This window comes from Pecten maximus, chromosome 4 (genome assembly GCF_902652985.1).
Source record: "Pecten maximus chromosome 4, xPecMax1.1, whole genome shotgun sequence".
Classification (NCBI taxonomy): Eukaryota; Metazoa; Mollusca; class Bivalvia; order Pectinida; family Pectinidae; genus Pecten; species Pecten maximus.
Genome location: NC_047018.1, coordinates 40662319 through 40683946, shown reverse-complemented (window position 1 = coordinate 40683946; position 21628 = coordinate 40662319). Strand labels below are relative to the sequence as shown.

Genomic DNA, 21628 nt, shown 5'->3' with positions numbered 1-21628 from the left:
TAAATACCTAGCTGGTAATTCAAGAGAAAAGAAACAATGTGCAATTTTAATACTAGCATCCTTTATATAATATTTTGTAAATATAAGACATGAACACAATCCAACAATAACAATACTTAGGAAAAAACAAACGTATATATCACAGCTATATAATATTGAAAATCTTAACGATGTGAAAAATATTTATTAATGCAATCTGAAATGGCACAACAATAGAACCTTATACTGATCCAGTGATTTTCACATTTTACCTACAGGTAACAGGGCTGTGTTAGTGATGGATCTAAAAATAATTGAAATTTTGGCAACAATTTCATTGGAGGCGATTATGAAATGCCATAATAGTTAGGTAAAAATTTTGCCTCGCCTATTCCTGATGCAATATTTTCAGAAACAGTTAAAATTCATCATGCATTTCTTATAATAAGGTGAATTCAAGCCAAATTAATTGAAAATTGATTGGTTAGCACTTTCAAATCAAACTGAACGTTGATGATAAAATTTTGACACCTTTCCAACACTGATGTCCTTTTTGACCATGTTCAAAGTCCATGTATGGTTAGATCACATCTGTTACTGGTCATAATATCAATTACTTCAATTATGGGTCATCAATTAAAAAGACAGGTTCATGGCGGTTTCTCCACGGTCATTTGAGCATAGGTCAAGGGTAGGTCAAGGCCAACTACAGGTCCGACAGCACTCAGCCAGGCAACAATGTAGTTACTGTGGAGACAAAACAACAATACAGAGATTATTTCACTCCATATTTATGTTGTATATCTTTAAGAGTTGTAGCGAATGTTTAACTAGTACATAAAGGGGTATAAAAGTTTGAAATTATGAAATGACAATTTGGAATAGTATAGGCGTCAATCTAAACACTTGTGTAAAGCCAATGAAGAGAGATTGTGAGCTCGTCTCTACTTACCTGTTCTGTCCTGGAGAAGATAGACCTGTCACCTGTTCCATTAGATCTGCAGTGTGACATGGATGGAGCTGGAAGTATGGTCTCCCCAAGATTGGATGTTCCTATTCCAAGTAGAGTGGAACCAAGTTAAAAAGAATATCGCAAAAAGTTTGAGAAGTCTTTTGTAGGGTTAAGAAACAATGGAACAATGGGGTCAACATTTGAATATTATATCACAAAAAGTTTGAGAAGTCTTTTGTATTAAATGTAAAGAAACAATGGGGTCAACATTTGAATAATATATATCACAAAAAGTTTGAGAAGTCATTTGTAGTGTAAAGAAACAATGGAACAATGGGGTCAACATTTGAATAATATATCACAAAAGTTTTGAGAAGTCTTTTGTATTAAATGTAAAGAAACAATGGGGTCAACATTTGAATAATATATATCACAAAAAGTTTGAGAAGTCATTTGTAGTGTAAAGAAACAATGGAACAATGGGGTCAACATTTGAATATTATTTCACAAAAAGTTTGAGAAGTCTTTTGTAATGTAAAGAAACAATGGAACAATGGGGTCAACATTTGAATATTATATCACAAAAAGTTTGAGAAGTCTTTTGTAATGTAAAGAAACAATGGGGTCAGCTTTTAATAATATATATCACAAAAAGTTTGAGAAGTCATTTGTAGTGTAAAGAAACAATGGAACAATGGGGTCAACATTTGCATGTATATATAGTACAGTAAAGTACAGTCAGAGACGTATATAGTACAGTAAACTGCTGTTTGTACTACAGTAAGATTTCCCTACATGGGGGTTTATACTTTCTTTGCTGACATAAAATGTACATATTAACCACAATATATATTACTTTACTGAAAGTAATATTTCCTTTTGTGTGAGCATTGTCCTCTTTCACCATGTTAGCCAGGATTTTATTCCCTGGCTACATAAAAAGGTATCGTCGGCCATGTACAGTTTTGTCTGGGTACTCCTATATACCTTACCTGTGGTAGTTAGTCAAGGACACACCTGGCCAGTTATGATTATGTAACAATGTTAAATGGGGGTGTACCAGGTGTAACTATGAAGTACCTGGTGTTATGGAGGATCAAAGGATTCCCAAGCATCCTGTTTACCTGGAACCAAACACACAGGTATGGACTCACCTGGGCATCCCATAATAGCAATTAACAGTTAGTTCGGCTGAAATGTATTATCTATGTTTCTAATTTTTTCATTTTTAATTTCAAGTACAAGGACATGTAATATTAGTGTTTTACTTTGCTTGCTGATTGAAATGTATGTTTTGAGGTTTTAACAGAGAATTGCTTCCCCACATTTTCACAGGTAAGAGGTACATGTATATACATCTCTGTTTCCCCTCTTTCTACCTGTAGCACAGGGAAATGACTACAGGTAAACCACAGGTAAAATTAATATGGGACAGACTATAATTGGTTTCCCTTTGTTTTCCTATACCAACACTTTTCTTTGAACTTTAAAATGTGGGCAAATGGAGAACACCCCGTTAGTTCTGTGGCCTAGTTTGAGAACACAGATTAACCTGCATCATGTGATTAGTCACAGGTGAGGAGAATATACAAATTTACCTGGAGCATCATTAGATTAGCCACAGGTGAGGAGAATATACAAAGTTACCTGGGGCATCATTAGATTAGTCAAAGGTGAGGAGAATATACAAAGTTACCTGGAGCATCATGTGATTAGCCACAGGTGAGGAGAATATACAGATTTACCTGGAGCATCATTAGATTAGCCACAGGTAATGAGATAGTCTAACTGTAACTCTTAGTTACATGTAGTTGTTAGTTGTAATAATGATTTACTGCCTACATGGCACCTCCTGCTAGGTTTCATTTCACTAACTATATAAGTGAGAAAAAAAAAATATATATATATATATAAGTCAGCGTTCTGTTTGTAATGTAACACCTAGTCCATAGATGTCAATGGACTTCTGATAAAAGTATGGATTGGGTTCAACTTATGGCTAGGTTGGAACGAGGGGTGCTATACCCTTTCTGACAAAGTAGATCAATGTTACGTACAGGTATATATAATGAATAGTATTCTAGCAGGTCAATAATCTGGACACTATATATTTATGTTGACTAATATACGGTGGATATATATAAGTCTCCAGTGGGTGAAATGGGTACAGGACTTCTATAATTTCTGTAGAATATTTCAAAATTTATAGAAAGAATCATGAAAAAAAAAATAATAAAGTGGCCTTTCAAACTAATTATTGGTCATTCTTTGACATCCCTCCAAGTTTTAATGTTCTTTCTCTAATATAAAAAAATATCTGCAAATTGTAGTCTCCTTGTGAAAGGAGGCTGGCAATAGTGAGGGTGGTTAAGTACATTAAGAGGTCCATGGGGCTGTGTTCTCAGAAACATCTGATAAGGATTTCGCAACCAAAACTGGTGTCTGTAATCTCAACTACTTTTAGGTTTTTCCTATAAAACATTATAATGGGAGATACAAAACGTCCTGAAAATCTATCATATACCAAATTCTCATCCACTGGAAATACTGTAAACCTATCTTGACTGATTCTGTTACATTGTTAAAGATAGAAATTTAATTCAATTTTCATTTTCTGAAAATCATTAATAATATCCTGCATACATGTATATAGTTGAGGTAAATGAGGATATTTATTGACCTGAACATTGTGATATCATTCACAGAGGTTAATATGTTAATATACGAGTTAATAAACATTCATTTTCAGTAAAGGTATCATTGTTCAAATAATCATCATTGAAATTAATAATGAAAGCACAGTTCGTTGGAGTATGGACTTGAAAACGCGCATCCCATAATTCCCATTTCTTATTGTGTGCGATGTTTTTGTAGCGAAGAAATACTATAATAATTCATTTTGATTTTGCCGGAGTTCAGTAAATGTGTTAACCTGTTGTGTAAGGAAGGTCCATCTGTCGTGTTGTAGTCGATCCCGGTACACGTCTGGTACACGATCCCATACCTCCTCTAGGCTCAGTAAACTGCCATCTGATTGGACAAGAAATATCACATGATAGGTTAATAAATCTGAATATTAACCTCATAAAGACTTATCAACTTAAAAGTCGAAAGGCTGTAGTAGTAGATGTACAAATTCTCATAGAGTCAATATGTATGTATGTATATTAATAGTTGACATTGTGAAACCGGTTTCTTTATCATGGCAAATATGCTATATTTTAACTTAAGTTAAGTTTTACTTAAGTTTTGCCAAAATTTCCTTTATATTTGGCACCTCATGGATTAATTGACTTAATCTGTTAAAACTAGAAATTTTGAAATGAAAACACATTGGTACATAATTATATGTAACATATTAATATAATTGACATGATGGACAGTGGAGATTGACCTCAGATGTTGTATTAATGTGACGTACATCATTGGAATGTATACATTGTAACAATGTATCTTTTGTTAGAATACACTGCAGTGTAGTGGACTATTGTACAACATTTACTCTCAGACAGTATAGCCAACGGCAGTCACTAGAGCATGAATACAAACAGGTAGAGTGAAATGCATGTACATATTTCGTTTGGAACAAGATATTTTGTATAGTGAGTAGGAAATTAAAATCACCAGCTTTATATACGTTGAAATAAAGGACAGGTACGTTGTAACTTTGGCTGTATACCACATGATACTCGTAGGCTAAGTGAACAGGTACTGTGATGTCACTAGTAGTCTCCCCGCTGGGAGATAAGGTAGAGCTATCTGTCCCTGATTCTAGACGGCCACTATCTTCCTCCTCTACTGTAGTAATCTGGTGTTAGAAAATAAAAGTATAATAAACAAATTTCCACAGAGTTTATACATATTATTTCAGAATAGAGTAAAACTTGTTCAAAAAAAAATCCAAAGGACCAGGGGAAATTTTTCTCTATATCCAAAATTTGTTATATGTTTTTGAAATAAATAAGGTTGAGTCAAATTCTGGATTTTAATTTTAAACATGCTTAATGATTGACAGAATCACCATTTATAGGCTTATTAACAGAATTACCAGGCATGGGCTTATTAACAGAAACACCAGGCATGGGCTTATTAACAGAATCGCCAGGCATTAACAGAAATATCAACACTACCGTCCATTCATACACACTAATGTCCATTCATAAAGACATTACTACAACCATAAATATAACTGTTTTGTATAGACAAACCCATCAACATCACATGAAGTTACATTTTTGTGTTTTATGAAATCTCTTTAACTTGCATTGTCTCTGTCCACAAGTGAGTTGTACTGACCTCATCAGGAATAAATGGCCTACATGATTGGTCAGTTCCAGGTTTGTCCACAACACTGACCCGCTTGTACAGGTAAACCTTCTTCTTGTCACCCTGGAATGGTAAAAAACATAAAATACCAACAAAGATAAGACATAGTAAATTGTTCTCTCTGTAATGTTTAGTTCCTACTGTATTTATCCTGTAATGAGCCCCCTCCCTTAGTGTAATAGTTTAGTACTGTATTTATCCTGTAATGAGCCCCCTCCCTGAGTGTAATAGTTTAGTACTGCATTTATCCTCAAATAAGCCCCTTCCTCTGGTGTAAAAGTTGTGTACCATATTTATCTTCAAATGAGCCCCTTCCTTTAATGTAAAAGTAAGTCCCATATTTATCTTTAAATGAGCCCCCTCCCTTAGTGTAAATGTAAGTAACATATTTATTTTCAAATGAGCCTCCTTCCTTAGTGTAAATCTTCAAATAAGCTCCCCCCATAATGTAAAAGTTTAGGGCAAAAGTTAATCCATGCATTTAAAGCTTAATATTTAGTTAATTGTACCTGTCTAAGGGTATTTGTTTGGTTTATATTTTACTTTTTATGACTCATGAGTAAACTTGAGCTTTTTTGTTTGTTTTTTGGGGTTTTATTTACCATTGACTAATAGAAACATTCGTCCAACATGGAAACAATTACTACACATAAGTATATCTTTACTAGCTGTCAGTATAGTAAGTTTTAAACAAACTCCAAAATTCACTAAAATTTCAGTATTTGTTCCAAAAATGACCAAAACATTTCCACAAAATACTATGGAAGTAGCCTGTATACATTATAGACATTACCATCTGTCAGAAATTGTCCGTCCGTCGTCCAGAGCTACGTTATCGCAGCTATATATACATGTGTAAATATTGATTCATTGCTAAACAATTATCAAATTTTACAAAATCACCAATTTTCAAAATTCATCTAAATGACATTTTACTCAAGAAATCATTTTTTCTGAAAAGTGAAATGAAAATACATCTTTGGATTGATAGAATTTGTTCCGATCGAACTATTTTGTAATCAATTTGAGAAGCCATTAAGATTTAATTTATATCAATTTCTCAAAAATCCCTACATTCCCAGCATCCCTAATTTCCAGAGTCATTGGACCGTAAATTCTGGATAATATTCCCTAAATGAAGGATATGTTGAGATGTCGACTATGTGACCTTACTACAAAAAAAAATGCTTAAATTTAAACTTATCATTTTGGAGTAACTGATCTAAACACAAAACTTTAAAGGAAAATGCACACAAGTAGCCGTCGCCACTGCTGGAAAAGTAAACCATATATAGTCTTGCTTTATGACCCTGTTAAGGGCAAAACAAAAAGAGGGGTATCAAAGAGGTAGAATTTAATTAATTTCAAGTGGTTATTCTAAATTTTTTTTTTTTTTGGTGCATTGAAATAGGTTGTTTTGTTTCCTCAAAGAACCGGCACATTAAAATCGGGGGGGGTAGTATACATGTAAATACAAATATATTTTATCTGAAATTGGTTTTTATATATCTGGATTTTCAGTTGTTTCTTGTCTAGAAAACAAAAAATTGCTGTACTGTACACATTATTTGTTTTCAAGGGGAATAACTCCATCAGACTTAACTATGAAATTAGCCTTCTTGGTACTTTACAGTTAACCATTGCCTTCTGAACAGTTTGATGATAAAAAAATAACCACTTTTTTCTGAGGAATATAAACTGATAATATAAAAAGATATAATGCTATAATATATACAGTATAATAATTATGTAATACATATGCATCTCTGCTAGTATTTTATTGAGCATGACAGATTCTTGCACAAGAAATTACATAAAACTGGTAAAAATGGTGTTTGATCCACAAACTATAAACTTTATTGATTTTACAGCAACTGCAAAACAAGTTACATCAACTTATATTAGTCACTCAGATGGGAGCATGTGTGGGGTGTTACTGTGGAAGGAAGCTGGATTATCAAGGGAAAACCAAGTGGTCGAGCATGGTGACCACTTAATGCTATCAGTGGGTCACCAGTGTGCCCCTTAACCACCCGACATTTGATTCAATGATTTGATGATAACCAGGAGCTAATCGATTACCAACAACTATTTCCATTCCATCAGTACTATGCGACCCCCCCAACATTATATGACCTCCTGAGTACTTTAGATGTAATAATGCTACTATTTTTATTTATTGAAGCTAAATTACATACAAGATCTGTTGATAATATTTCCTCATTTAGCCAAAAACACACGTATTTTCTCCAAAAGAAATATAACAGGCCTGTGTAAAATAACAGCAAGAAAATCACTGCATATTGATCATGATAGTCTCACTTTCATGACTTTCATCGCAGGTGAGAACAGACATGTTTGACCTACACGTAACATGGATTTCATAACTATTTGACATTACTGAAGGGTTTATTCCTGTTTTTCACTAGTGTGTTAATCATGTTGCTTAGTTACTCCATAATAAGCTCACCTGGTCCAAAGGACCAAGGTGATAACTTGAGTTAATATCTGATTATCAACCAAGTTTGAAGAATCTTTTTATGTAGTCTGATATCATCAAGATATCAGTAACTTACAGAGTTATTGCCCTTGGTTGTAACATTATTATTATACATTGTGAACACACAATAATTGGAGTAAAATATCAACCAAGTTTGATGAAACTTTTAATGTAGCCATATATCGTCAAGATCTCAAACGAGTTTGAAAATGGGAATTATTCAACAGTGAAGAGTTATTGCCCTTTGTAATAATATCATTAACAATTTTTTGGTTCACCTGGGCAGAAAGGTAAATCTGTTTAAAATGCTTCTAATCCTGAACTACTAGGTGGATTTTGATGAAATTTGGCCTGGAGAATTATTTAGCAGTGTTTTATGTTGTATAAATGAAGGATGTGACATCCTTAGGGTGACCCAATAGGGTAAATGTAGCAAACAAAATAAAAACTCTTTCTCCTACAAGAATGACAGGATTAAGTCCACCTGTAGTTTGAGAGGCAGTTGAAAAATAGGGAAGTGTTTGTAATATAACTTAAATTAGCATATTTTTCCATAATTTCTTAAATATCCAGGTGAGCGATACCTCTTGTATAGCATAAATATCTGTCAAATATAAACACTTAATTTCCATAAACAGTCTTAAAATATGACATTATGACATGGACAGTTCAGAAACCAAGATGTCATCATAGATTTTGATAGCTATGAAACTAAAAGATATTGACATAAATATCAATATGTCTGTCTGTCAGCCTTTATGATCATATATAATTATTTGGTCTTAATTTAATTGGGTAAACTATTTCAGAAAGATCTTCATATCCTGAGAAATACCAACAACAAATTTCATTTGTCTTAATTCATAATGCCAGTCTATTTGCCAATCCCTCCATCCCCCCGAAAAACATGACTTTACAATACAATACGCCCACTGACATTGCATATTGATTTGTTCGAAAGAAATAAGTAAAATTGTACATAAAACATGTTTCAGATTTTTACAGTTTCAAAAATCAATTATACGCATTGATGTCAATATTTTTTAGTTTCATAGGGGTATAAATGTTTGCAAACTTTTGTAAGAATCCCTACACAGATTCATATAGTTTCCAAAACAGCTTTTTTTTCATACCCCTATGAAACTAAAAGATATTGACATCAATGCTTAAACGAGCATTTCATGTTATACAGTAGATGAGAGACCAGGAACAAAGGGCGATTTGAAAATGAACAAAACATCATCATCATTATCATCTGGAGATTCCAAGTACTTTGAGTCACTGCGAAAATAGCCTTCAAACTTCAAAATCCATGGTGGATGCTTGTTGTTATAGTAATCTTATTCTTCAAATTTATTAAAAAAAGCTACTACTAGAAAAAATTTGTTCTGTATTTAATTTCCATAAAACAGTGATAGCATTTGTAAAGGTGCTACATCTCAGACAAAGAGTATGTATGCTTTATTGAAAAAAATATTAGGCAGTTGTACTCTTATTATATACACTAGCAAAAGTTTTAAACTCCACACCGAGCTTCTAATTTTTTCTTTTATATGTGTCTATATATAATTAGTTGCATATTCTGAAGAAATTCTTTCTTGCTCAGCCTTTATATTTTGTATCTAGCCTCTGGACCAACTTTTAGCGATCATTATTGGAGTGTTTTATTTTGGTGCCGAGATATATTTCTATATTGGTACTGTGGATACCATTTTATGCATTTTTGTGAGAAGAACTGTATACACATCTTCGCTAGCCAAGGCTTCTGATTACGTTACACTCCACGAACCCTTGGCAGATATAGGCGTCAGTTCTGGCCCTCTAGCGGTGATTCGAAATTACCACCCTTCACGCATGAAATTTTTGACCAATCAAAACAAGCGTTACCGATTTACTTCATCGGTGATGTTTACAAACACACATCGAGGTTTGGTGTCATTTCGATGAGATATGTGATCAATGACTTATATGAATTGATCAAACACTGCGAATGTTCCCCCAAAGATTGTGATTTTTGTATTTAGGTAAAATGCCATGACATAGTCGGCAATGTAGCTCTGTACTGGGTGCCGCATTTTTTGTTTACTACGAAACCAAGCCAGAATGTAAAACGCGATTTGATTGGGTGCCCTGGGATTCCAGGGCGCGACGGTTTGAACACGACTATATCCGCCAAGGGTTCGTGGAGTGTAACGTAATCAGAAGCCTTGGCTAGCGAAGATGCTGTATACTGTCCGTGATGTAGTATCAGTGTCAGTGTAACACTGGAGTATCCAAGTTATTTAAAATACATATGTATATTGAAAATCATAAAATTGTTACAGCAAGTGCGAAATTCGAAAAGTTAATATTTATTGAGATATTTTATGTTGTTAAAAAACACACCTGTACGGACTGAGCACTCACAACCTTCTTATAACAAGAAATCTGTGATGTCACAAAGTGAACATTACAGCTGATCGGTACACGTAGTCAGCTATATTGAAATTTCACTTGGGTCTCAAAATCTAGTTGTAGGATGCAGGGCTACATGACTGATATAAGTCGCTAGTTCAAATCCCAGCAAATGAACCATGCTGTATCTTCTTGAACAAGATACTTTACTATATTGTGCTCTATAGTTGTCTAAATGAGTAAGTACATGATAAGGCAGTGCAAGAAATTTTGTAAGCTGTTTGCCTTTGGCAGCCCCATCCCTCGGAGGCCCCAGGAGGGACAGCCGCCACTTTTGTCAAAATCCATTCAGTCATTCATGACTAGTAGCAATAAAAATAGCTTTCCTCTATTTCCCCTGATTTGACCATGCCATACCCCTTTAGTCCCAGGGAGACCTGAGTCACCATTAATGCAAAATCTGTTTCCCTTCCAGGATGCCTCTAACCAAATTTGGTCAAAATCCAGTCCTTTACAACTGTAGAACAATTTAAACCTTTTTACCTATATTATCCCTAATGGACCCCCTTATTTGTTTCCCTTTCCTCAAGGACGCACCTGACGAAATTTGGTTATGAATAATAGCAATTTGAAGAACCTATCTCTATAATCCCTATTAGGGCCCCACCCCTCCAGCCCCAGGAGTCACCATTTATGCAGAATTTGTTCCGCTTCCCCTAGTTTGGTTTTGACCAAATTTGGTCAAAATCTATCCAGTCATTTAATGTGTAGACCTAAAACCAAAAATGCTTCCTCATTGAAATGCAAGACTGGCATGGCATCCAGCCTGCAAGGTTTTAAAAAGAATATAGCACAGCTGGATTCTTCAACTAGATTATCTCCCCCTAGTTGTTTGAATTAACTATCTCTATGAGATCAAAATTATAAGTTTCAATTTGATTTTTGATTTTAATACTCTAGGGATAGGGCAAGTTTAAGTGATTGGTGTAAAGTTCACCTCTGTCTTCCGTCTTTAATACATTGACAGACAAATTATCATATTTCCAATATTTTCAATTTTAACATTTTAGGGATGGGTCGAGTCATTAAACTGCTTTTGTCATCACATTCATAAACGAATGATCATCTTGTCAATCCTTATAATTCAATTTTGAATTTATTTTCAAATGAAATGAAAACTTCTTCCATGAAACATCAAGAGATGTGATGTTTCATGTAAGATAGTAATGGATAATTGATAGAAAATTTGTCAAAAAAAAAAAAGATTTTTTTTTGTAGAGAACTACAATAATACATTTGTGTATGATGTCATCAAACCACAAACCATAAATGGTAAATTTTTCGGCATAGCCGTATAATTTTCTTTTTGTTCCCAGATATGACGCGACAGGTGGCATTACTGGTCAAGATGAAGTATGTGATTGGTCAATGTACCGGTAAATGCAAAATGCAGACATGCAGTTAAAGACGAAACAAAATTAAGATTGAATGCAAGCTGAATCAGTGGATGTATCTATTCAAATGATAATTAATAAAATTAAATTCCTGATTCAAATGCAGTCTTATTATCACCAAAAATTATTCAAACTGATATAATTTTGTTATCCATGCTGAAACTGCATTTATTAATTAGCTTGTTAATTTATTTCACCAGCAGTTTTACATTATAACCACCAGCATTAAAACTATGCTGTTTATAGATATTTCTTGTTAAGTACTAACATCGACAAAATATTTATAATCAATCAAAGGAAAAGCTTCTTAAAAACTAAAAGATTAAAATTTTCAATAGTTTCCATATTTGTTTATTAGGTGCTAAATGTCCGCACAACAGTCTGGATCATAAACTGAGTACCTATGTGTGGGTGTCTATGGAAACTCCAGCCACAAAAACTAAAACACAGGAAGAACAAGTATACAGAAATGAATGAAATACTTGGTAGATAAAGATCCTAAGTGTTGCAATGAGGCAGCATATCAGCTATCATCATTGTCCCCTAAATAATACACTAAAAACTCTCCGGTTTTCCAGGAAGTCGTATATTAGTTGCCTCCTACCACCAAATTGCACCACCAAATGGGTCGTTCTGTGCTGACAGTCATGGTTGTATCCCAGGACAACTCACTTTACCCTGAATGCTCTGGATGGCATGCCATGGGCCTCAAGTATATTGTTCAGTGAGGTAGTCACCAACTACTACAAGGAGACCCCACCCCAAAATGACTTTGGCTATTCACAGGGCAATAAACCCAGCAAACAAACCACCAAATAGCAGTGGGATACTGCAGTCGATCTTCTTCTTTGGCTTTCCGACATCCCCTCAATCGAACATGTCGGAGAAGCCACCCCTGATCCTGTGAGTGGGAAATTCCCCATTTCACATTTCACTGACCAAGTGTATTATTCTATAATTTATCCTAAAAATAGCCCCTTTCCCTAGTTTAAAAGTTTAGTTAAAATTTGGGAAGGTTTATTTGTGAACCACTTACAATTCTAAAATTAATGATTCTGCCAAAAAAAAAGGGGGGGGGGGCTTATTTATGAAGTTTAGTTAAAATTTGGGAAGGTTTATTTGTGAACCACTTACAATTCTAAAATTAATGATTCTGCCAAAAAAAGGGGGGGGGGGGGGGCTTATTTATGAACTGGGGTTTATTTGCAGATACATATGGTAAGCCTATCTTGGGAGAGGAAAGGCATGAATTTAAATTTAAATTGCTAATTCCGCAATAGTCACAATCCATATTATGCACATGTAGTGGTTTAACTGCAGGTGTAATCTTCCATCAATCATATGTTTATTATGTTATCAGAATATTCCTTAAAAACACAATGGCATGTTGTGATCATAAGGCATTCCAAGTTCTAAAGAGATTAGTTGAAAATTAAGAAAGGAGAGAAGAGATAAGTTAAACAAAGGGCAATAACTGTTTAAAACAGTCAAATTGTCGCAGAGACTGCGGTCAAAAACTGACAAAGGAATTTTCCAGACAATAAAGGCGAAGAAAGACAGATGGATGGACACTATAAAAAACAGTTCCCCTGGACAAACACCAGATATTAAGCCTAACATCTATGATAGAGATGTCAATATATTTGCAATAAAAATGTGCATGTCTAATATGCAATTCATCATTGATATGCAGTGTGGTTTGCTTACACCGATTAGTGATTAGGAATTCAAAAAAGGAAAATGTATTATTAATATTATACAAGATTTCAATTTATACTACAATTTTTAATTCATACTAACTCTGAGTTAGTGATAATCATAAAAGTACTACTTTGTATGAATGTTACATTGTTTGTGTTATACATTTTATAGGATTTAATTCAGCATTATAGTCAATATTACATTTGAAATAAGCAACATGGTACAATAAACTGTCAAAACCTGCTAAGCAGAATATATCACTAAATATTTTTGGTAGAAACCTGGATAACAAGCTGTCTGTGTATATTCTGTCCCAGACAATAAACATAAAAATTGGTGGAAAAAAATCTTAAGTCTTGCCTATCGAGTAAGGTACAATGAAAGAAATGAGAATTTATACAATAAAATACGACTAGAACGTGTCCATATCTGCATTGTGATCATCAGCAGAAATGAGAACAATGATGTGCATTGGACCGTGAGTTCCTCTACCGTCACCGCGGGTAAACCACGGTTCTTTTGTTTTTGAGACATTCCCCAAAAAACGTGATGCAGTTCGGAATCTCGAATTTTAAAGGTTATCAAAAGGTTCATCTAGAGAAGTTCCGAAGGAGTGACAAGAGGGTGAAAAGCAGGTACTTCTTTCTCTACCTTGGCGATGGAAAACATCGTCATACAATAGGGAAAAAGTTTATATGGTGAAAAATTGGGTTCAGACATACTATAGATTCTCTTAGTTCCCAGGTATCTCGATTCTTTGCATTCAAAGACAAGAAATGTTGGGTAAAGTACAGGAATTCATCTTCAGAAATCAAACCTGCCGCCATGATGTTAGGAATGGTGTACGTGGGAGGTGTAATGAACAGCGAATTTTGTTCGTTCTGGGGGTCAATCAATGTATCAGTCATCTGCTATGGGCACAACTCTTTAAATATAGTCTAACAACATTTTTAACCACCTCTTATGGTTGTATTTGAACAAAATATAAACATTATATCCCAAATTTTAAATGAAATAAAATAATCTCGGCGCTAATATAATTTTTATATGCGTGAACTGTAAATACGTTTTCCTGTTGGGAGCCTCCCTGACCTGAACAAGTTTCTAGATCCCCATATCTATTGAGCTAAGCCTTGGGTATGTAGGTCACCACTATATCGCTTTATTATTTAAAAATTTTGTTTTAGGCATGTTGGTACGAAATTGTTGAAAATAAACAGTATGTAAGCAAAATATTGTATTTGATATACAATGGAAGAGACCATATCTCCCCAGGATATTCTGGTGTCACTTTTCTCGACGGCAGCGAAAATTTAATTATTGATCGTACTGGAGTCGCAGATCGATGAAGATGCTGAAATGGTTTCGCTCTTCCCTCGAATAACATCCATCTAAAGCTTAATCTGAACAAATCACCTCCTAAAATGACCCGTGAAAGGGGGAAAGAAGCACCAACATCAATATATATAAAAGATCCAAAAATAATTTCCGTTTTTTAATCTGTAACTCTTCATTTCATTATTATGAAATTGTGTAAATATGTGTAATATATATATAAGTATACAAATTATTTACTGATTTTATAACTTTTTTTTCTATTGATGACCATTTTATATATCTCTGTCCAATATCTATTTAAATCGTATAGCATCAGTCTGTTCATGTAAACAACATCAGCATACACCTATGTTCGCGGGGTCAAACAATGCTATCCACGTCCCGAATATTTCTTACTCGAACTTCGTCGGTTGGAAATAAATATATCAGCCTGGTAATATTGGCAGAGAGCCAACCAGTCTTTGTCGCTGTAACGCACAATGTTTCAGTAGACGGTTTCCAGATACCCCAGTGCTACTATAATTAACTAACTAATCGGCGTGCGCCTTTCGACAGCCCTACTTCACGTTTCCACGACTACGGGGTCAGTGTCGCCCTTGATGACTTGACAGGTGCATGGCAGTTCAGCTCCCAGCATGTACGCCAAAGGGAAAGGATCGACTGTACCCTCCGATGCACAAGCAAGAGAAAAGTAAGTGAACTAAAATTATTTTTCGAATTTATGGCTTCGATGGAACCTGTCAATGGCTCCTTTTTATTTTTTTCGGTGAAAAATGGCTGATTTGAGTTTATTTCTGCAGTATTATCCACCTGCGCTTAGAGGGATGCCCCATTCAAATAGAGCTAGAATGGCTGTTCCCGTTATTAAACGTACCCAATCAATGGCGGTGAAATCGCATGTGGAACTGCCCAAATGTAACGTGTTTTTGCTGTATTTATGACCATTTAGAATAATAAAACTACACAGTTATGTAAAATAAACTTGATATAAGCTATATATTACATTTGTTTACCTAAAATGACTTTCTAATGCCTGTAAACTGTTCGAGCCGGACGCATGTGTCGAGCACTTGTCCAGTATGTCCATTGTGTCCGATTGTAAATAAACAATCTGCTCATGCATTTCCTTGTCTGTCTCGTCTTTGCAGGTTAGCCCTTTATGTATACGAATACCTACTCCATGTCGGAGCACAGAAAAGTGCACAGACGTTTCTATCTGAAGTAAGTATCAACATTGTGTCGGTGATATTCACCTGTATGCGCGTGTATACATGTGTGTTTAACCAGCTGATGACTTGTGTATTGTGAAACCGGACTCCAGTGCATGTGTCAATCACATATCAATATGTTTTTCGTGAAAGTGACACACAAGTCATCAGCGTCGTCGGATGTTTTGAATACATTCATTCACATTATAATTTGATTTTGTAATTTAACATCATATCTAACAGTAGAATATGTGTAAATTAAAAATAAACTGGTGTAAGCTAACATACATACTATGATAAAAAGATATTCTGACTTTCGTTTTAGGTTAGGAGTGGAATAATTAGCAAAGACAATGACATGTGGGTATGTAGATTAAACCATCCCACACGACATACCCATTATCTCAATTTGTTAATTCTGATTTTTCAAAAATTTATTCAGTAAAATAAAAAAAAATTGACAGAATGTCTTTACATTTTAACAGTCCATTGTATTTGAATAGATTGAAGTGTTTTACATGCTGAACGTTATTCTGAATATTTGATTTCTTTATTTCAGATACGATGGGAAAAGAATATAACGTTAGGGGAACCGCCTGGGTTTCTACACTCTTGGTGGTGGTGAGTTAATCTTCATTGTTTCTTTACAAACAAAAGATGGGACAATTTAATATCAGGACTCCCAATCATTTTTGTACTTTTAAGATATTTCCTGGCTTTGATTGATAAAACCTAGGACATACAAGACTGGTTTTGATAATCTAAACTTTACTAATTTGTATGTAAACATTTTCCTAATTTGTATGTAAAAATCATACGAATGGTTGGCATTTCATTAAATTATTTTAATCCCCTATATTTTTTACTTCTCTTAAACTCTCTTTTTGAAAATGGAAAATTGTCTTCCTGACACACCACTAGGTCTCAAATCCAGTCCACAACCACATAATGTAATGAGAAATAACACGGTATGAAATGTTGTCATCTTCATTGAGTTTTGAACAGTACGAATCCTAGGCCTGGATATTACGAGTATTATGAGTTTCTTATTGGTTTATGGCCAATTCCCCATCCTACCTGAGTAATGTGTCCATTCACTCAAAATATGGCTAGGTAGGCATGACATCTTGTCGGCGTTGATAGTAAACCTTGGTGCTACAACCCTCTCTTGCCTAAAATATTTTTTTCATTATTGATGACTGTGTACTCTACCCATATCAGTTTTACCCGGTTGACCTAAATAATCCACTCCTGTCATAATTCCTGTTATTCTATAAATATCCCACCTACACTGCTTATCTGTCGGGTTTGACATTTACTTTTCTGTTTCATAAGTCAGAATTTTAGATTTTTCTGTTTCATAAGTGAGAATTTCCCTGAAATCTGAAGGATCATAAAGCATGTGTCACTCAGTCTTTTGGACATGCCCTTGTAAACAACCAAAATGAATTCTTGGGTGACCAAAAATACTCCCAAGGGTCAACTAAAGTCTTGCCTGTTGCTTACCCCCAGCCATGTCAAATGTTTTAATATAAATACATACACTACAATATGTATTTGACGTCAACATAATATACCCTAAATAAACGTTTTTATCTGTCCAGATTATATTGAAATATATATATTGATAGATGCTAATCTATCTTATTGATAGATGCTAAGATATAAATATTATATTGTATGACAACTACTGGTCACTAGATAATAAAATTGGTTAGAACACTCCTTGACAGTTTGGAGGTCCCACATTATGGACCCCGGTGTTGCCATATCACATTTCCATTTCCTGTTCCAATGGTATTCATGTGACCAACCCATGTTTCAAGTAGTATGTGTGCTCCTTGCAAGGGATACCCAGGGCTCCGATAAACCACTCGTCCACTCGTCTTGCCCGGGTCAAAACAGTCAAGTGCCGAGTGAACTGTTGGGTCAGACTCGTCCTAGTGCCGAGCAAAAGTTTAGAACACACAGTAATAACACTGTGTCGAATTGTTACTAATCCAAAGACATTTTTTAAAAAGATTTTAATATCATAATATGTCGATAAGATGAACCATACACATACCTTAGGCTAACGTGACATGTGTTTACAAATGACTTCACTAGTACGGGCCGGGTCGTTCAAACGCTTGTAATTTACTAAAGCATGCGTCTGATAATAAAGCATCAAAGAGATGCTGTTAACAAACCAGTGCGCATGCGGGCGTTTCTTCACAACTTCCTTTACAACAACGAGCGAGCGGCTTGTTGATTTCTTTTTCAAAACAAACACTGACGAACGTTAAATGACGGTAATGAGGAAGTCCGACAAACTAGAGATCGAAAATGACGGTAATGAGGAAGTCCGACAAACTAGAGATCGAAAATGACGGTAATGAGGAAGTCCGACAAACTAGAGATCGAAATGACACAAGTGTTTGGTTTAGGTTGGTTTGATTCATTTAACAGATGGACTGCCTCCTGTGCGTGCGATATGCACGATTGTGTGTGGCGAGTGCGTATGTGTTTTTTGAGGTTGCAGCGTATTCCTGTTTAGTTTCTTTACGACTCAAGTGAGGGTGAAAGGTGAAGGGTAATTCCATAAAGAATGAATGACGAAATCCGACATTTAAGATATCATGAACTGTACTTCTATAATATAAGAGGCTGCTGGTCGGCCCTTTTTCTATCGGAAATGATTTTGCCGACTGCGCTGTGTACATGTAAAACCTATAACATTGTTGGAGTATCACGAACTGTTAATATTGTACAGAGTGCCCCAATCTTGCAGATACTTAGTTGACACTTTTTATAGGTACTGGTTCTATGAGATTAAAAACTAACAAAAGATAATTTTGTGATGTTTTCTTTCTTCTATAACTAAATATATTATTAAGACATGATAAGATGTATGCACTCACACAAGGACATACAATATAAAAGTCTTAACTTAAAACAAGATGAAATCACAAGTTAGCTATTTGGTGCCAAGTGGATTTCAAATAGTGCCGAGTGCTTGTACTATTGTTACTAGGCACAGTGCCTAGTTGTTCTAAAAATTCTATCTGAGCCCTGGATACCTTAATCTTTATGTACATGCATATGAATACCTTCTCCAGTTCTGAACACAGTAAAGTTTATGAATCTAGGTTTCATAATAATATTGTCTTCAGAGGAGAGGGATGAAGGAAATTTGGCTTGGAAAATGAAAACATGTGGTGGACACTAGCTTGTAGTTGTTTGTAACCTGATACCTTACTTGCTTAGAGCATCCATGTAAAGTAAGGAGGCTCTGGGTTGGAATCCTGGCCTGTCCACCATTTCATTTGATGATTAACCAGACGGTTTGCTTTCGTCCACGATCTTGTTAAAGTATGCTGCTCCTGGTTGAATAGCTCTGTCTCACTACATTGAATATATATGCATGTCAGACTTTGAATATTATGAGGAAACCAAGTACTTAAGTCTTGTATAAGGTGAACTTGCATAGTTGAGACCCATTTGTGTAAGTACCACCAACCTCAGCCCAATGGATGGTGTTTGCTTAGCTCAGTTCATGACATATGCCCAAATTACAATGAAGTCCCAACAACAGTTCATATCTATGGTCAGGCATAATCATGGTATTTGTTTTATCCAAGTGACATTTTAAGCTTGTCCTGATCAGTGATTCTTGCTTCATTAAGAGGATGTCATGATTTACAGTCAAGGAAGTTACTTGTTAAGGTTGAAGTAAAAAAAAATCTGGTCTTCTTTTTCCCTCTGTATGATGGTAGAAGAAAACTAATGTTGGTCCTCTGCTGAATAATTTTGTTCTGCCTTATTACAATACTACACACCTATATTTTCCTTTCTGCTTATATGCTTTCTTCCAGATCTGTATAAAGTGTTATTCTGTCTTGTTTAGTTCATGGCATTTCAGTTTGACAACACTTTAAAAGATATCATTGAGTGGCCCCAAAATCTTTAAACAGCTGTTATGGATATTCAAACCTCTGCACACTTTTAAAAAAGTCTTGATGTATGCTATGTAGTTGGTGGTGTATACCTTGAATTCCTGATGTCCAAAACTGATTGTATTCCTGTTGCATTACCATATTTATCCAACATAAGTCCATGTCTGGGATTATTTCAGGATCTAAGACCTTTAAGTAGATGTTGTATACTCATTAATCAGAGTTGGGTACTCTGTATTCCCATCTTAGTCGGTAAGAGCTTGTGCCACATAATCCCAGGTGAAGATCTGAAGTGCGTAGTTCGACACTCCCTTCCTGTGTCAGTTTGTGTTTTTTGGGAGGCTAAGAAACAGGTCAGTTTGTGCTGTTGTGGTTGTTCTTGGACATGAAACTTTATGAAATTGCTCTGGATGGCATGCAAAGGGCCTATCCGCATGATGTTCAGTGAGGTAGTCACCAACTACTACAAGGAGACCCAACCTCAAAATGACCCTGGCTGTTCACAGGGCGATGAACCAAGCAATCAAACAAATATCACTGACATTTACTTGTTAACCTATTTAATGATTTATGCTTAACCAATAAGTAGTATGCTTTGAAGAATCGGTCCCATTCATGTTGTAATTTGCTCAAACTTATTAATGGTTTATGCATTTGTCCATTGGTGGTTATTTTACTTGGTTCACTAAAGAGTACCTGTTGAAGTTTTTAAGGATACATTTAACATGTTTTGTGTCCCATTCCATAATCATGAGGTTGCAAGTGGCCACAACATCATCTGTGAGCATCTTTATTTGTCCAAATTAGCTGTTGTGAAAGGATGTGACATCTTGAACAAACAAATGCCAAAAGTAATAGTGTATCTTCAGTCGAAGTATTTGATGGATTGTGAATGCAGTTGATAAGTGATTGTTTAATGCTCATCCTGGAAGACAAGTCATGCTTTCATCAATTAGCAGGATTTGTTTAAATTTATATAAATGACAGTATTTTCCTCTGTTTACTTGATGGTGCTCACATGGCAGTTTAAAGAATATTGGACTAGTAACATCCCACTACATGATCATATGAGGTGACTTAATATTGGTTACTTTAGAGTAAAAGGACTTTTCTTCTGTATAGAGGACATCAGCAAAGCCCAAATTGATCTGGTGTCTCGAATACACAGAGATCTTTTTTATTTCCTTCCTGCACTAACCTGATTACAATTGGTCCCATCATTTGTGTAAACTTCTTAATTGTTTGTAATGCATGCGTATATGCAGTAAGAGATACATTTGTAGGAGGGTAAATTTACTGGGTATTTTTTAACCCATAGGTCCTCGTGTAACTCCCCAACCCAGTTGATATACATCTTTCAGGTAATGTCTCGGACATGTGTTGAGGACAATGTTCATTTGTAGGTCCTTTGGTATCATCTCGGTCCAGTCATGATTCAGGATGGCATGTGTTTAACTTAAATGGTGCATGCTTAAAGTCAATGGGGTCTGCAAGAAACATGTCTGACATGTCCAGTAAGATCTCATTGTGTCCTGTATAAAGTCCCCAAAAGTTTGATGGAAATAATTATTAGTTGATCCCATGCTCAGTCTTGATGATGTAATCTCTGCTCAGTTGATGGTGTTCAACTCTACTGCATCGATGCTTACAGTGGTACTATCTGGTGACAATCATATCAACCAGCTTTTGGAATTCCATTACTCAGAGCACAGATTTATTGAGAGGAGTTCCGATCTGAAATTAACTGAGGTATATAGATTGTGAAAATTGGTATTCTCAAAATATGGATGAATACAGGACTGCAGTATATGTCACAAAATTAGATTATTTATAACTGTTGG

At 35.1% G+C, this 21628-nt stretch overlaps 2 protein-coding genes across 7 annotated transcripts in view; one reads left to right on the top strand and one right to left on the bottom strand.

Moving 5' to 3' along the window:
* Positions 1-61: 61 nt before the first annotated feature.
* Positions 62-14172, bottom strand: LOC117326088 (ubiquitin-like-conjugating enzyme ATG10). Its single transcript, XM_033882696.1, has 6 exons — positions 14029-14172; positions 5228-5320; positions 4556-4739; positions 3864-3961; positions 932-1032; positions 62-726 (listed from the first exon to the last, which is right to left on the bottom strand). Exons 1-6 carry the CDS (start codon positions 14131-14133, stop codon positions 630-632), a joined length of 678 nt encoding a protein of 225 aa, XP_033738587.1. The 5' UTR covers positions 14134-14172; the 3' UTR covers positions 62-629.
* A 1008-nt stretch (positions 14173-15180) lies between these two features.
* LOC117326085 (single-stranded DNA-binding protein 3-like) overlaps positions 15181-21628 on the top strand; it is a 108921-nt gene continuing 102473 nt past the window's right edge. For 5 of the 6 annotated variants that reach the window (XM_033882694.1, XM_033882692.1, XM_033882691.1 and 2 more), the window contains exons 1-4: positions 15181-15335; positions 15793-15865; positions 16178-16216; positions 16412-16473. In XM_033882694.1, coding sequence (XP_033738585.1) covers positions 15280-15335; positions 15793-15865; positions 16178-16216; positions 16412-16473 — 230 coding nt within the window. In that variant the 5' untranslated portion in view covers positions 15181-15279. The remainder of the gene's footprint in view (positions 15336-15792; positions 15866-16177; positions 16217-16411; positions 16474-21628) is intronic. The other variant, XM_033882693.1, reaches the window with a different exon arrangement.